This window comes from Bos mutus, chromosome 1 (genome assembly GCF_027580195.1).
Source record: "Bos mutus isolate GX-2022 chromosome 1, NWIPB_WYAK_1.1, whole genome shotgun sequence".
NCBI lineage: Eukaryota > Metazoa > Chordata > Mammalia > Artiodactyla > Bovidae > Bos > Bos mutus.
The window spans coordinates 82,331,031-82,349,105 of NC_091617.1; the positions used below are offsets into that span (position 1 = coordinate 82,331,031).

At 42.9% G+C, this 18,075-nt stretch overlaps 1 protein-coding gene across 2 annotated transcripts in view; it reads left to right on the forward strand.

The window, feature by feature from the left end:
- The first annotated feature begins 1,048 nt into the window (after positions 1-1,048).
- The window catches only part of PARL (presenilin associated rhomboid like), a 54,392-nt gene continuing 37,365 nt past the window's right edge, over positions 1,049-18,075 (forward strand). Inside the window, exons 1-4 of one of the 2 annotated variants that reach the window (XM_070372629.1) lie at positions 1,049-1,222; positions 12,036-12,225; positions 12,685-12,825; positions 15,701-15,749. In XM_070372629.1, the coding sequence (XP_070228730.1) occupies positions 1,098-1,222; positions 12,036-12,225; positions 12,685-12,825; positions 15,701-15,749 (505 nt within the window). In that variant the 5' untranslated portion in view covers positions 1,049-1,097. The remainder of the gene's footprint in view (positions 1,223-12,035; positions 12,226-12,684; positions 12,826-15,700; positions 15,750-18,075) is intronic. The other variant, XM_070372623.1, reaches the window with a different exon arrangement.

Sequence of the window (18,075 nt, forward strand, 5' to 3'; positions counted from 1 at the left end):
TCCTCTGTCCATGGGATTTCCCAGGGAGAATACTGGAATGGGTTGCCATTTCCTTCTCTAGGGGATCTTCCCAACTCAGGATCAAACTCACCTCTCCTGCATTGGCAAGTGGATTCTTTACCACTGAGCCACCAGGGAAGCCCTGTTTCTTTGTAGAAAAGGTATAAAAACTTCCTGCGCTAGTCTTTTCTTCTGATCTTCATTCTTTTGTGAAGACTTCCATGAGCATGTAAAAATTTAATAACATCGGTGTGCTTTTGTCCTGTTAATGTCTTTATCACTTAACTTTCAGACCTGGCCAGGATGGAGGAGAACTTTTTCCTACAGCTTCCTAGAAGAGGTGATGCTCCAAGTTGGTCTGAAGGACAAATTATTTCGGTAGGAAGAGAAGGGAAAGGTGGTTTGGGCAGTGAGGATGGTTAATACGAACTTCGGAGAAGGAGGGACTGGAAAAGTTGTGCTTTTCAGAAAGTGCAGATGATTCAGTATGACCACAGTTAGAGTAAGAGGGAGGGATGGAGTGGCAGAAAATAAAGTTGACAGGTGCGAAAGAGCTGATCAGGAGGTTTGAGTTTTATTTAGAATCTAGATTTTCAGGCCAGACTTTGACCTTTTGTTATATGCACAGACTCTTCAGTGTATCACAACGTGAAATGGTGAGGTGCAGTAAAAAGAGTAGTAATTTAATAAAACTTGGGTTGCAATATTGGTTCCTCCACTCGCTTCCCTTCAGTAGAAAACAACAAACTAACAACAATAACAACATCTATCTTCAGTGTTTTGCGAGTAATAAATGCAGTAAAGTGCCTGGTCCATGGCATCATTCAGTAAATTCGTTTTCCCTCCTCTTTTTCCCCTGGGCCAGTAGGCTGTAGGCCGGGCGGCTAGACGACGCTCCTCCAAAATGCAGACCGAGCGGTGCCGGTAGACTGGCTGGCGGCTTTCGGGTCCCCGTCTGTCCGTAGGTCGAACCTGGGCTTCGCCGCACGGGGGCGCTCTAGGTTGCTCCTCGGCACTCTATGGTTCTCCCTCGCCCCGGAAGTGGTTTCCGGCTGAGGTTGATAAGGTCGGGCCATGGTGGGGCAGAGGTTGGGAAGATGGCGTGGCGAGGCTGGGCGCAGAGAGGCTGGGGCTGTGGACAAGCGTGGACTCTGCCAGTGTGCGGCGGCAGCTATGAAGAGCTCACTGCGGCCCTGGCCCCGTCGCGGCTGCTCCGGCGCAGGTAATGACCGACCTCCGGGCTTCTCGCGTCTCAGACCTGCGATTCCGGCCGCGCATCCTCAGGTGCGGAGGCCGTGCGGGCCTCTTGTGCCTCCCCTGCCTCACCCCCTCTTCTCTCGCGTCCCTCCTCCCTCTCTTCCTCTTACGCCTCCGTCCAGTCTTCGCTTCTCGTCGCGCCACCTCGCCCCGGGTGCTCAGTGACCATCCCCGGCCCAGATCTCCGTGAGCCCGCGGTAGCCTCTTTCTCGGGAGGGGCGTGTCGGGAAGGGGAAGTAATCGGTAAAGGGCAGATTGGGCACCATACCTCGTAATCCCGCGAGCAAATAAAGAATTAACACAGCTGGTAGAGTCGCAGGGCCTAGTTTTTAATCTCTTATCAATTTTTATAAAAGCTTTGTTTTTCTACAGATTACTTCTTCAGAGGAATTTATGAGGGAAGGCGGAGTCAGAGGAGGGCATCACTTTGCCTCTTGCAAAATTGTAGGAGAGGCTTTTCTGTTAAACGAGTTGAGACAAAGGAATATTTGGTTTTCAGATGACTTGGAAAGAAAACTTGATTTTTCCTGAGTAGAAGCTGTGTGAAGAGTATGGTCTATCAGTGTTTGCCCTTTTTGCATTAGAATAGTTCAACTATAAATTGAGAGAAATCCCTTATCTAAGGTTCTAGTGTGTATTTGGCTCTGAATTTTCTTTCTGTTGTTTAACAGAGTTTCAGTTCCCCGTTTTCTTACTTGGTTAGATGAGTGCCTGAAGTCTACCTGATAGATGATAGCAAGAAGCCTTGTGTTTAGTTCAACACCAGCTCTGCTGCTACTAAGTCGCTTCAGTCGTGTCCAACTCTGTGTGACCCCATAGACGGCAGCCCACCAGGCTCCCCTGTCCCTGGGATTCTCCAGGCAAGAATACTGGAATGGGTTGCCATTTCCTTTTCCAGTGCATGAAAGTGAAAGTGAAGTTGCTCAGTCATGTCGGACTCTTAGCAAACCCATGGACTGCAGCCTACCAGGCTCCTCCATCCATGGGATTTTCCAGGCAAGAATACTGAAGTGGGTTGCCATTGCCTTCTCCGTGAACACCAGCTCTGCTGCTGCTGCTGCTAAGTCGCTTCAGTCGTGTCTGACTCTGTGCGACCCCATAGATGGCAGCCCACTAGGCTCCTCTGTCCCTGGGATTCTCCAGGCAAGAATACTGGAGTGGGTTGCCATTTCCTTCTCCAATGCATGAAAGTGAAAAGTGAAAGTGAAGTCTCTCAGTCTTGTCTGACTCTAGCAACCCCATGGACTGCAGCCTACCAGGCTCCTCCATCCATGGCATTTTCCAGGCAAGAGTACTGGAGTGGGTTGCCATTGCCTTCTCTGGAACACCAGCTCTAGCCAGTGGTAAATAATTGAGGCTCCAATATGGTGGCTGCTGCTGCGGCTGCTGCTGCTAGTTACTTCAGTCGTGTCCGACTCTGTGTGACCCCGTAGATGGCAGCCCACCAGGCTCCCCCGTCCTGGGATTCTCCAGGCAAGAACACTGGAGTGGGTTGCCATTTCCTTCTCCAATGCATTGAAGTGAAAAGTGAAAGTGAAGTCACTCAGTCGTGTCCAACCCTCAGCGACCCCATGGACTGCAGCCTTCCAGGCTCCTCCATCCACGGGATTCTCTAGGCAGGAGTACCGGAGTGGGGTGCCATTGCCTTCTCCCCAATATGGTGGAGCCATCCTTAATTTTCAGATCATCTGGAGTGTCTGTATATTTCCCAGGCCTTACCTCAATCCTGTCGACTTGCCTGGTGGGCAGAGGTGGGTTGGGGGAAAGGAGGTGGGTTGTGGGAGAAGAGGGAAAGAACCTGTAGTTCTAAACAAGCACTGAATGTAGGATCAGAGATTTGTGGTAAACTGGCTTACATTGTACTTAACTTCATGATACAGGGGAACGTGGAGCCTTAGCACTAACCTAAAACTCCTGAGGAGATGGGAGAATGAGGAGGTCAGGTGGAGGTGGTAATTTATATCAGTGGTCCTGATTCCATTCTTTATTCCAAACCCCAGTTGAAATTGCATAGTTTGAGAGGGAAGAAGAGTGAATGTAGCTATTAGGAAGCAACAGGTGTTCAATATTCAAGATCTGTGTTAGGAAGGGAAAGGAAAAGAAGAACAACTTGGTTAAAGAGGAGGTTCCAGTAAAAATGGAGACCATTTGAAACAAATACATGTGGTGTTGAAGATTACCATCACACGTTTTAGTTTGTCATTCATATGCAGAGTTTGAAATTGACATTATTTGGGGTGACATTGAAAAAGAGATTGTGGGTAAGCCCGAAATGTAACTTCTAGAAAGAAGCAAGTTTCTTTGTATGTAACTTTATTAGATCTGCTTTCACTTCTCGAAGTTCTAAAATTAGTATATGGAGGAATGAAGTCAGTGATATGATTAAAACAGAGGTCTGGGCTTAGTCCTTGTGATTTTTTGTTGTAACAGGAGTGAAGTGTGGCTGAGAATTTGCTTTTTTTTTTTTTTAACAAGAACTACAGGTGGTGATATTCCTCAAAATTTCTGCAAACTATAATGGCAGGCCCAAAGCAGCCTGCCAGTGAAGAATGGTTTCTGTGCTTTAAAAGACTGAACAGTATGCCACAGAGATATAAGTTGTTTTTCACAAAGACTAAAATATTTATTGTCTGGCTCTTTACAGAAAATGAAGAACATCTCACTTAGAGTTTTTAGAAACTTTACCATTGTCAAACTGTTGGCAGCACTTCTGAAAAATGGTTTAGGCTTGAAAGAAGCCTGCATAATTTTTCAGTTGTATGTATCATTTATATGGAGCGTAAATCTTAAATTTAGACTGGGATGACAGTCTTAAGATATATTTAAATACTTGACAAATTAGTAAAATCTGGTATATTTATTTCCCTTTTAATCTTCCACGTATTAACTCAGGATGAGTTTTAAGAAAATAACTGTGACATGCTTACGCCAGTCAGGAGCTTGGTGTACCTCCCCCAACCAAATGGCTGGAAATTCCAGGGTACTCTTTCGAGAGGGAAAGAGGATGTGGATGTTATGCTGGGAATGAGCCAAAAATGCTCACTGTCAGTCCTAGTTAAACTTTCCTATTGGAATTCTTTGTTTGTTTACAAATCCTATTTTTTAAATTCTAATTAGTTAGGATCAACCTGTAGATAACTATTGTAATTTAAGTGGAACTATTGTTGGAAGAGTGGGGGATTCATTTCTAGCTCCTGGTATTCAAAGTGGTTCATGAACTAGCAGTTTAGGACAGGGGTTTGTCAGACTTATTTTATAAAAGTCTAGATAGAAAATAGGGCCATGTAGGTCTTTGTCAGATATTATTTTTCTTTTAAACAACTCTTTAAAAATGCAAAAGCTGTTTTAAGTTGGAAGACCAAATTCTCTCTGCAGGCCATAGTTTGTCAGTCTGGAATTTAGGAGCTTGTTTAGAAATGCAGCATCTTAGAGTCACCCTAGACCTACTGAATTAGAATCTTTTTTTTTTTTTAAACAAGATCCCCAGGTGATTTGTGTAGAGACTAAAGTTTTCCCCACATCTGTGGTAAATCTCAACTTTTCAACCCTCCCACACTTGAGAAACCTGCTGCTGCTGCTGCTAAGTCGCTTCAGTCGAGTCTGACTCTGTGCAACCCCATAGAGGGCAGCCCACCAGGCTCCCACATCCCTGGGACTCTCCAGGCAAGAACACTGGAGTGGGTTGCCGGGGAGCCCTTAAAAAATACTGATGCACTCACTGATCCCATCCCTGCTGCTAAGTCACTTCAGTCGTGTCCGACTCTGTGCGACCCCATAGACGGCAGCCCACCAGGCTCCCCCTCGTCCCTGGGATTCTCCAGGCAAGAACACTGGAGATGCTAATTTAATTGGTCTGATGTGAAGCCATGGTGTCCTGTTTTTAAGAGCTTACCAGGCAATACTAAGGTATAATATAGGAAAGGAAAAGCTGTTTTCTGTCTACCAATATTAGGTTTATTGACTGGGGCCCTGCCAGACTAACAAAAAACCAGGTTAACAAGGGGAAAATGTGCTTTGTACATATACCTGGAAGTACTCAGTGATGAGTAACCAAAAGGGATGGTTAGAACTTGGTCTTATATACATTTTAACAAAAGAACAACAAAGTTTTAGAGAAATGAGAAGGCAAAGGGAAAGGACTTTGAGTTTCTAGGGCAGCAAATAGTGGGAAGTTAACATAGGGGCGAGTTAGTAAAGATTGTTATGTAGATTCCTCTGATGTTCTCTGAGTTCTTAAGGGTCTTGAGTTGTCTTGTGGTTAATTCTGTCCTTCCTGGTAGAGACGGGTGGGGGTACACCCTTACAAGTGTGTATCCTGCTTCTAGGCCTATAGGGGCAGGGCAGAGAGTTTTTCTTATATCTGCTGCTTCTCAGTTGTCTTCAGCTCAAAATAATCCCCGTGCCAAAGTAGCATATTTGGGGGTGGAGTATTCTGCTCCTCTTCAGGAGCCAGCGTTGAGAATTACTGTTCCAGACTATGCTTTCAGAGTCATAACTGCTTCTGCCACAGTTAATGTGGTAGATTTTAAAACATGGCCACAGTCATTTGCAGCTTTTCTCATCTGAAGCTGGAATCTATTTCCCTTTTTCTTGAAGCAGGGTTGGCATGTGGAAGAAGTAATGTGCAAGGTTCAGAGTCTGGACCTCAAGAGGCCTTGCAGCTTTATCCTTATCTGTCTTGGAACACTCTCACTCCTATGGTTAAAGCTCTTGTTAGACTAGACTAGAGATTACCGAGACCATTTAGAAAGAACCAGCTAACAGCCAGTACTGAGGCTCCAGATATGGCAGGGAGGCCATCGTAGCCTTTCCAGCTCCAGTTGAGCAGCCAGATGACTGGCTGCATGAGTGATTCCAGATGAGACCAGCAGAAGAACTGCTCAGCCGAGGGCAGCTACCTCACAGAGTCATGCGATGTAATTAGGCTTTCAGGACAACTAAGTCTTGGGGCAGTCTGTTATGCAATAATAAATGAGGCAACTGGGGAAGTTGCTGCTAGATATGGATCTGCTGACCAGAGCAGGAACTGTGCTGCCTCCACCTTCCTCAGGAGTGATGCCTGTGTCCTGCCTCCTCACTAAACCCAGTTCTGGCTGGCGAATCTGATGAGAAGGCGTTGGTCACGTCACGACTCTAACCGAAAGGATATCTGTAAAACAGTTTGTAGCTTCCCAGTCCCTGCAGCATATGAATGTACCTTTGCTGTTGCTGTTGCTGTGTCGCTTCAGTCGTGTCCGACTCTGTGCAACCCCATGAACTGCAGCCTACCAGGCTTCTCCATCCATGGGATTTTCCGGGCAACAGTACTGGAGTGGGGTGCCATTGCCTTCTCCCGAATGTACCTTAGGTGAAAGGAATAAGTGTTCAGTGAACCAAGTCACAGTACTTAATTCTATCCAATAAGTTCTGTATGTCCAGCTGTAACATATATATTCTGCATCTGAACTGTACCTGGGGCTAGTTTGTGTATCATGTTCTTTGTGTCCTCAGCCCCACACTTAACTTTTGTTGAGATTCTCAAGATAAACATTAGTCTAGGCAAAAGTTTATCTCAAGATAAACATCAGTCTTTGACACAAAGCCAGATTCCCAACCTGGCATGTTTGTGTTCCTTCTCAGGCATTGTGCTTCAGAACTGTAAATGAGTTGAAGAACTGTTGAAGTAGTCTTTCATTAGAAGCGATTGAGTACATATCCTGTAGTATTAAGCTATTGGAGATACAAAGAAATCTCATCCTTCATATTTCTTGGTCTAAAAAGAGAAAAGTGTGGCCTAGTGGTTAGGATTACAAGGACCTCATTGCCATGGCCTGGGTTCAGCCCCTGATGAGAGAGCTGAAGTCCTGGGAACCTTGTGGCACAACTCGGGGCGGGGGGGAAAAAAAACCAGCTGCCAACTACACTGGGTTACAATTTCTAACCATTTACAAGGAAACATTGAAAGGAAATGTATTCCTGTAACTTTGTGTCACATCTTTTGTTTTTTGACACACAGTGGTGTTGCTTTGTTTACTAGACCTCGCTGTAAATTAGGGCTTAAACCCTGGTAGCTCAGACAGTCAGGAATCCGCCCACAATGTAGGAGGCCTGCAGTGCAGAAGGCCTGGGTTCAATCGTTGGGTCAGGAAGGTCCCCTGCAGAAAGGAGTGGCTACTCACTCCAGTATTCTTGACCAGAGAATCCCATGAACAGAGGAGCCTGGTGGGCTACAGTCCATGGGGTCATAAAGAGTTGGACACAACTGAGCGGCTAAGCACATTAGTCTAAATTACTTTGGAGTATTTAAGAAAAATCAAATCCAATTGCAAAGGATTGACACACTTTTAAAGGTGTTATCAGTTAGGAATGCCCTTGCTGCTGCTGCTGAGTCGCTTCAGTCGTGTCCGACTCTGTGCGACCCCATAGATGGCAGCCCATCAGGCTCCCCCGTCCCTGGGATTCTCCAGGCAAGAACACTGGAGCGGGTTGCCATTTCCTTCTCCAATGCATGAAAGTGAAAAGTGAAAGCGAAGTTGCTCAGTCGTGTCCTACTCTTAGCGACCCCATGGACTGCAGCCTACCAGGCTCCTCCGTCCATGGGATTTTCCAGGCAAGAGTACTGGAGTGGGGAGGAATGCCCTTGGTGGTAAATTAATTGTTGCTTAAATATATGAGAGAAATACTTAGCTCTTAGAAAGATGGTAACAGTAACCCTGTATGCGAGACAGCAAAAGAGACACAGATGTCTAGAACAGTCTTTTGGACTCTGTGGGAGAGGGAGAGTGTGGGATGATTTGGGAGAATGGCATTGAAACATGTATAATATCATATATGAAATGAATCGCCAGTCCAGGTTTGATGCATGAGACAGGATGCTTGGGGCTGGTGCACTGGGATGACCCAGAGAGATGGGATGGGGAGGTGGCTGGGAGTGGGGTTCAGGATGGGGAACACGTGTACACCCATGGTTGATTCATGTTGATGTATGGCAAAACCAATACAATATTGTAAAGTAAAAAAAAGTACTTAGCTTAAAATGATTGGTAGGTAACTGTTGTCTTTGCTCAGTTGCTCATAAAATGTCAAGGTTAGTACCTGAAGTCCTTGGCCTTTCTCTTGACATTCAAGATAACTGCCCTGTCTCTAGAGACTTACATCCTTTTTTTCAAGGCAAAAAGAAGTGGGAGGGATGTAACATTAGTGATACCTCCATTTTTACTGGATAAGCAAAACCTTTTCAGGAGGTTTCTAAATAATTGTCTCATTTTGTTAGAACTCTGTAATATGGCCACCCCTAGCCATAGGAGCGGAGAAGGCAATGGCACCCCACTCCAGTACTCTTGCCTGGAAAATTCCATGGATGGAGGAGCCTGGTAGGCTACAGTCCTCGGGGTCGCTAAGAGTAGGACACAACTGAGCGACTTCACTTTCACTTTTCACTTCCATGCATTGGAGAAGGAAATGGCAACCCACTCCAGTGTTCTTGCCTGGAGAATCCCAGGGACGGGGGAGCCTGGTGGGCTGCCATCTATGGGGTCGCACAGAGTCAGACACGACTGAAGTGACTTAGCAGCAGCAGCAGCCATAGGAGAGCCTCATAAAGTGAAGATATTTATCTTTCTTAGCGTCTGCAGTAAAAGCAGGCAATAGAACAAGAAATAGAAAAGTAGATTTGCAATTTGCCATTCAGTAGTTATTTGCTAAAGGATAAAGCTTTGGTTTTCCCAGTAGTCAAGTACGGATCTGAGAGTTGGACCGTAAAGAAGACTGAACATGGAAGAATTGATGCTTTCAAATTGTGGTGTGGGAGAAGATTCAAGAGTCCCTTGGACAGCACGGAGATCAAACAAGTTAATCCTAAAGGAAATCAACCCTTAATATTCACTGGAAGGACTGATGCTGAAGCTCCAGTACTTTGGCCACCTAATGCGAAGAGCCAGCTCACTGGAAGAGACCCTGATGCTGGGAAAGATTGAGGGCAGGAGGAGAAGGGGGTGACAGTATGAGATGGATGGCATCACTGACTCATTGGACATGAGTTGGAGCAAACTCCAGGAGATGGTGAAGGACAGGGAAGCCTGGCGTGCTGCAGTTCATGGGGTCGCAAAGAGTTGGTTACTACTTAGCAACTGAACAAACAACAAATTCATAAGCCTGGTGACAGATTCTGAAGGAATTCAGAGCCATTCTGAGTAACAGTTGGCATTGTTTGAATAAGTGCATTGCTTTCCAAAATAGATTTTGTTGAAAGGAGTAGCACTTATTTGTAAGTACAAATTCTGACTTACTAAAAGTTTTAAGGTGAATTACTTTATCATTACCCATCCTTACCACGTGATGTCTGAAAATTTGAACTGTGCTGTGGACTCAGTATTGAAGAGCAAGTTAGATGAGTAATAGTAGTAACAGTAGCTACTCCATGTTTCTGAGTTTTATGTTTCCATATGCCTGCTAGATATCACCTGGGTGCTCAAACACTATTGCAATATAGCTTACATCTGGTAAAATGTATAAGTGTTAAGTGTATAGCCCCTTAGTGCTGACAGATGTATACACCTGTGCAACTGTCACCTAAAAATAATGTCCATCATTCCAGCAAGTTCCCTCTTGCCTCTTTCCAGTCAAGTGATTAAGCAATCACTATTGATTTTGATCACCACAGATTATTATTTTTTAACCACAGGTAATTTTTGCCTAGTTTTCAGCTTCGTGTATATATATATACATGCCATCACACAGTCGCATTATGTGCTCTTTTGTGTTTGACTTCTTTTGCTCAGTGTTTTTGAGATTCATCTGTGATGTGTGATTGGTAGTTTTTCATTGAGTAGTTCAGTTGGCCCTGTGTATCTCCAGCTTTCTCATCCATGGATTCAACCATGTTGATGGGGAATGTCAGCTATATTTTCTATAAGGGATTTGAACATCCAGAATTTGGTATCTGCAAGAGGTCCTAGAACCAATCCCCAATAGATACTGAGGGACAACTGTATTCCATCATATAAATATACCAAACTTTCTCCTTTCCCCAGTTGATAGCAGTTTAAGTTCCAATTTTTTAGCTGATAGAATTGTGCTGCAATGACTGCAAGCATTTTAAACAGTGCCTAAGATGGAATTATTCATCTCTCCTTCTACTTTCCTGTTTTGGTGCTTCTGATTTTCCTTGTCTTAGTGAATGGTAGCACTTTCCTTTCAGTTATTCAAAATAAAACCAATAATTGTTCTTGATCCCTTTTTTCTGAAGTAATTGTTGACCCTTTCTTTATTAGGGACTGGCCTTGGTGGTAGAGATATAATGAATACAGAAGTGACAATCCAATTACAGTACAGCCAGTGAATGAGAGAAGGTTAAGAGTATATACAAGGTATTTTAGGACTCTAGGAGTGCAAAGAATACACTCAGCCTGGGGGAGGTTAGGACTGCTGCTTGGAGGAGGACGTGAGCTGAAGTTTGAAGGGCACAGAAGAAGTTAGAGAAGCACATCCTGCGACAAAGGAGCGCGTTTCGAAGTTTGATAGATGATGAGACATTTACTGTGTGGTTCCAGGCAGGGGAATAAGAAAGGTATTTGCGTTTAATAAAATGTGAAGGATGAATTGGAGTAGGGAGGTATTAAAAGCAATGAAATCTGTTAGGAAATGGTAAAGTATTCCAGGTCAGAAGGGATGAGCTAATGGATTGTGTTGGAATTAAGGAGAGAATGTTGGTCCTCTGAGAGAGCATTTGAGGAGGTGTTGAATGTTTGTGGAAGAATAATATGAGGAAAGAAGAAAATGCAACATGTTAAAACAAATGTTTGAACTTAAATAAGCTGTTGACATAAACTAGGCATGAGATAAAGGACTAAATTAAGAATGGAAAGAATGTTATTTGCCAGAGTTGATTTTTAATTAGATGGTAAGAATTAAGGAGATGGTAAAAATTAAGGAGAGAGAATAATAACTTCTAGATTTTTAATCTTAGTGGTTCAGAGAACTGTGGGACCACCGAAGGAGTAAGGAAGTCGGAAAATGGAGATGTTTGTAGAGGGGGCTGAATTCCCTTTTGAATATATTGGTTTTTGAAGTGATGGGGAGCATGCCTGCATGCTTAGTCATGTCCACCTCTTTGTGACCCCATGGACTGTAGCCTACCAGGCTCCTCTGCCCCTGGGATTCTCTCAGCAAGAATACTGGAGAGGGTTGCCATTTCCTTCTCCAGCCAAGTAGAAATATTCAATATATAGTTGGAAATACAGGATAAGAAAATTGAGGCTGGGACTCGAGACATATATTTGAATTACTTGTTTAGATGTCATCCAGGCCACAGAAATGAAATTTTTCTTTTTACTCAACCAGAGTGTTTCAGGGTGTGGGTTACAAAGATGAGAAGACCTGTCTGATTGCTTTCAAGCAGTTTTATGAGTGTAGAAAGGTAGTATGTTTACAGTATAATGAGAACAGTCAGGAAGAGGCCTCTGCCTGGTCTACCTGGGAGAAATTACCATTTGACAAAAGAAAAAAGCTTTTTATTGGATTGTAAACTGTGTGGAGGAGGAGTACAAATTGTTTTCTTTATTGATACACAGTAATAGTCCAGACATGCCCTGTAAAGCTGCTGCAGTGTGTCTCTCCTTTTTCAGAAGAGCATGTTCACTGTTTTGACTGAATCCTCCCGGGAGCAGGAGTCTCGGTGGCTTTGGGGCTGCAGAGCGAGAGTAAACTGAGTTGGTGGCTGCAGGCTAAGAGGGGAGGCTCATAGAGGTTGCTGTTGGCAAGATGCAGTTCAGTTTCTAATCTGCCATTTTCTTCTGTAGGTTTAACTTTTTTATTCAGCAAAAATGTGGATTCAGAAAAGCACCCAGGAAGGTTGAACCACGAAGATCGGACACAAGTAGTGAAGCGTACAAGAGAAGTGCTTTGATTCCTCCTGTAGAAGAAACAGCCTTTTACCCTTCTCCCTATCCTATAAGGACTCTTGTAAAGCCTTTGTTTTTTACTGTTGGGGTAAGAGCTCACATTAATATGAGTTACCTACATTGCCTCAGGTGTGGTGTTAAAGTACTGTTCGTCGTGTTTGGGCTCCCTTAATGACACATGGAGGGGCATCAAAAGGATCTGGAGTCGTGATTATAAGAAAACATGAATGGGGTAATTGCTGTTAGCGCATGGTTCACTCATGTAAGCCCTGGAGAAGAAACTCATGGGCCTCTTACTTGGTATAACATTGCAGGTGATACTGAGTTGATATTTTTAATTTTATTGAAAAAGTTCTAATTGTAAGCAGGTCCCAGGGTACTGTGAAGTTAATAAAATGGGAAACAGTGAAATGTTCACCTAATAAGTTTCAGTGTACCCGATGTTCCTTATGTTCATAAAAAGTGATGAAAATGAAATAATATCCTTGAAACTATGTATAGGTCTATTTCTTAAAAAAATTTTTTGTAATATGTTTGTTTTATGTAGTTTACAGGCTGTGCATTTGGATCAGCTGCTATTTGGCAATATGAATCACTGAAATCCAAGGTCCAAAGTTATTTTGATGGTATAAAAGCTGATTGGTTGGATAGCATAAGACCACAGAAGGAAGGAGACTTCAGAAAGGAGGTAAAGATAAACGTGGCTTTTGTTTATTCTAGTTGATAAGTTTTTGAAGTCTGGTTATTATGAAGTGTTTTTAATAGCAACGTTAGGTCAGTAGATATGAAGTCAGTGCACTTAATATTCTTCTTTATTCACTGTAGTAGTTTTAGTCACCAAATTGTGTCCAACTCTTGCGACCCCATGGACTGTAGCCCATGAAGCTCCTCGGTCCAAGGGATTTCCCAGACAAGAATACTAGAGTGGGTTGCCATTTCCTACTCCAGAGGATCTTCCCAACCAGGGGATTGAACCCTCATCTCCTGCATTGCTGGTGGATTCCTTACTGACTGAGCCACTGAGTATTAATGTTTTATATGGCTGGCACTGTGGTGGTCAAGTGTTTCAAGAAGTTCGTCCCTCTACCCACATATACCAAGAATCACCACAAATAGTTGTTAAAAATTACTGTTGTGCATTTTCTTCCAGCTCTTCTAATGGCCACTGTTTCTACTTGCATCATCTGGATGGATGATTTTGGAGTACATGTTGGAATCAGAGGGCGTTTTATGTTTGAGGGGTAGAGATACTGTGTGGATTTTAGAAAGCTTCTTAGTGACATTATGTTTATATGTCTCTGATAAATACCTACTGTTGATGTTTCTAATTGTGCTTGGATTGAGGATGCAAGAAAAGGGTACAAATGCAGAGCTTTTAGAACTTTTCCTTACTTCATATGCATGTTAATGACCTTCCTCACCTTTTAGAGAAAGCATATATTTTGTTTCATTTGACAGTGCTTATTGAGCAGAGCCTGTAGGCCAATTTGTGAATCTTTCATTTTCAGGCACTTCCTTTTATTTTTTCGTGGCAGCACACTGCCCTTCCAGTTTGGAGATGAGTTGGTGTCCTCTTCGGTTTTCCCCTTCCACTTTTTTCCTGGCCAGTGAGAGGCTGAGAGGGCAGCCGTGGATGTTCTTTTTCTTAATGATAGTTGAGGTTCCTCTAAATTGGGAGGATTCATTCCTCCTTGTTTCCCCATCAACACAAGAAGCATGAGCCCTACCTGTTCTAGAGAGGCTTTTGTCAGAAGAACAATTGATGTAATTTTGCGGGTAAAACCTGCAATAATGAGCAAAGGTTTTTATTTAGTACAATATGTTTGAGAAGATAGTAGTGCTGACCTATTCCACATTCCTGGATCCCTTTAAAAGCTATAGGCTTCTGAAGTATAAAGTTTTGGTATCCAAATTGTTCCTTGAAATGGTGAAAATGACACAAATGATATACATAATCTTCATCCAAAGATGAGTTTGTTTGAGATAGGTAAATGATAGGGTATAAAATGTAAAATCTTGTTAAAGTTGAAGTAACACATAAAGAAAACATGGGGAATGAAAGTCCTGGGAACCCATGCCATACTACTGCAGCAAGTAAGGTGTGAGAGCTCACATACATTTAATTTTACAGTTGACCCTTGAACAATGCAGGGCTTGAGGCGCTGATCCTCCACGTAGTGGCAAACGTGCATGTAACTTTATAGTTGGCCCTCCGGAACAGTGGTCCCACGTTGGTGGGTTCTGCCAGCTGCAGATGGTACAGTGTATATGGTGTAGTACATATTTACTGAAAAAAATCTGCGTTTAAGTGGACCAGTGCAGTTCAAGCCTCTGCTGCTCAAGGGTCAACTGAATTACAAAAATGAAATCATTGTTGAATATGGATCAAATACATACTGAGTTGTAACTTTTTTTTTTCTGACCTTGGATTTCTTTCAGTATTAGTATACAAAGTCTGGCTCAAGTTTCATGGTGAGAACATGTATATATTTTTTAATTAAAAAGCTTTAATCATGGAGGGAAGTCCCTGGCGGTCCAGTAGTTAGAACTTCAAGCTCCCTCTACAAGGGAACATGATTTCAGTCCCTGGTCAGGAAACTAAGGTCCTGCGTGCCACGTAGTGTGACCAAAAATAAATAAAAAAATTATACATGAATAAAACTTTAATCATGGAAAATTTCAAAAGTAAAGTAAAAGAGTAAAGAGGATAAAGAAAATAGTATAATGAACCCCTGCATCAACAGTTACTGACACACAGCGACTTTGTTTTGTCTAGTCCCCTTTCCTTCCCATCCTTTCCCACCACTGATTATTGTAAAGCAAATCCTAGGCATCACCTCAGCATGCTCAGTCACTAAGTCTTGTCCGAGTCTTTGTGACCCCATGGACTATAGCCTGCAAGCCTCCTCTCCCCATGGGATTTCCCAGGCAAGAGTACTGGAGCTGGTTGCCATTTCCTTTTCCAGGAGATCTTGACCCAGGGATTGAACCTGAGTCTCCTGCATTGGCAGGTGGGTTCTTTACCCACTGAGCCATCGGGGAAGCCCCATTCTAGGCATATATCAATTATAAAAAGTTAAACGTGTGTCCCTGATAGATTAGGATTCTGTCTTGTTCTAAACCTCAATCTAATATTATACCTTAAGGTATTTTTTGGTAGAAAATATTCTTGGTTGGAATTTTAAAACTAGATCGGGCCTTGGTGAATAATCACTTATTTGATGGTGTGCTAGGTGCTTTACATATGTCCTGATACTCCTCACAATAGTACTGCTAGGTACCTATTACCATCTCCATTGTACCTATCAGGAAACTGAAGTTTAGAAGTAGTTTGTTGAAGGTCATAGAGCTGACCGGTGGCTCTGTGTAGAGAATGCAGGCTGTCTGACTGTAAAACACCAGTGCTTCCCACTCTACTACATATTTATTATGTCTCTTGTTCAGTAGAGATTTTACTGATGAGGACTCTCATTTATGCACAAAGCATTTTCTTTCTTGCTTTTCATTTACATAGACTGAAAGTATTTACCATATGGTGATAAGCCGTTTTCCTTCTGTTTTAGATTAACAAGTGGTGGAATAACCTAAGTGATGGCCAGCGGACTGTGACAGGTTTGTGTTAGCTTACACGTTTTAGCCATTCAAGGGAAGAGAAATCAAACCAAAAGGTACAGTATGTCGTAGTCAATGGCTTTTGTACCATGCTCATCAGTGGTGTAGAAGACAGAATTTCTGTACCTTCAGGCTAATGTAATGGTTTGAAAATATTGTGGCATAAAGGTACTGTATATATGAGGCTCTGGGTTATTTTCTAATTTTAATCTAGATGATACTTATCAAATGATCTCTGTTGTAAAGTCCTAGCTTGTGAATAGCTTATGAGTAATTATTACTATCCTATTAAAGTACTCAAAGGGAACGCTGATTAAGTACCTTATTTATACAGCAGACTTTATACATATTGTCTCCCTACCTCACAGGGTTGCTTACAGGGTAGTCATCTCCCCTTTTACAGATAAGGAAACTGGCTTTCAGAGAAGGAACTTTTCGAAGGTCACACTGCTACTAAGTAAGAACTGAGTTTCAAAATCCAGGTCTGTCTCATCCTAGAGCCAGTTTTCTCTTCTACACCATGCCGTTTATAAGATCCTCTTTAAATGTGAGCATAACATGTGTATCACCATGATAATTTCATTTGTTTTTGGTAAGCTTTTATGGAAGACAGCTGGAGAAGGAAATGGCAACCCACTCCAGTATTCTTGCCTGGAAAATCCCATGGACAGAGGAGCCTGGTAGGCTACAGTCCACGGAGTAGCAAAGAGTCAGACATGACTGAGTGACTTCACTTTATGGAAGACAGTTCTGGCTCTTCAAGGTAAAACTTGTGCAATATTCTAAAAATTATGCAATTAGTTATTTGAGAAACTCAGGAAATGGATTTGTAAGTTAACAGTTGTACAGATAAAGGAAAAAAATCTTCCTAGAGAAATAACAAAATACTGCTTTCCCCCAAATATGGTTAGACTTAATGGTACTCTTAATTTTTGATACCTACTTAAGTGGAGAAAAGATGCATTTGTTTCTTCATTCAGACTATTTCATATGTCTGGAAGGTTTCATTTTTCTGTCTCCCTGATGGAATTGATCCAGTCTTCAAGCTTATGGTTTAGACATTATTTCCTGCAGGGGGGAATTTTTTTTTTCTGAATTCGTTGCACTTTTTAATAACTTAAAATGCATGCAGATGCCACCACCCTTATGGCAGAAAGTGAAGAAGAACTAAAGAGCCTCTTGATGAAAGTGAAAGAGGCGAGTGAAAAAGTTGGCGTAAAGCTCAACATTCAGAAAACTAAGATCATGGCATCCGGTCCCATCACTTCATGGGAAATAGATGGTGAAACAGTGGCTGACTTTATTTTTCTGGGCTCTAAAATGACTTCAGATGGTGATTGCAGCCATGAAATTAAAAGACGCTTACTCCTTGGAAGGAAAGTTATGACCAGCCTAGACAGCATATTAAAAAGCAGAGACATTACTTTGTCCACAAAGGTCCATCTAGTCAAGGCTATGGATTTTCCAATAGTCAGGTATCAATGTGAGAGTTGGACTATAAAGAAAGCTGAGCACGGAAGAACTGACGCTTTTGAACTGTGGTGTTGGCTCAGTTCAAGAGTCTCAAGACTCTTGAGAGTCTCTTGGACTGCAAGGAGATCCAACCAGTCCATCCTAAAGCAGATCAGTCTTGGGTGTTCATTGGAAAGACTGATGTTGAAGTTGAAACTCCAGTACTTTGGCCACCTGATGTGAAGAGCTGACTCATTTGAAAAGACCCTGATGCTGGGGAAGATTGAGGGCAGGAGAAGGAGGGGATGACAGAGGATGAGATGGTTGGATGGCATCACTGACTCAGTGGACATAGGTTTGGGTGGACTCCAGGAGTTGGTGATGGACAGGGAGGCCTGGCATGCTGCCGTTCATGGGGTCACAAAGAGTCGGACACGACTGAGCAACTGAACTGAACTGAATGCAACCTGCTTTATATAATTGTACATGTGTCATCTTTGAGAACGATGTTGAGATTTTTCATTTTTGCTGTAACTCCTAGCATATATCTGGCACACAGTTCAGTTCAGTTGCTCAGTCCTTTCTGACTCTTTGTGACCCCATGGACTGCAGCACACCAGGCTTCACTGTCCATCACCAACCCCAGAACTTGCTCAAACTCATGTCCATCAAGTCAATGATGTCATCCAGCCATCTCATCCTCTGTCGTCCCCTTCTCCTGCCTTCAGTCTTTCTCAGGATTAGGGTCTTCTCCAACACCACATTAGAGTCTTCTCCAAAACCACAGTTTAAAACATCAGTTCTTTAGCTCTCAGCTTTCTTTATGGTCTAACTCTCACATCCATACATGACTACTAGAAAAACCATAGCTTTG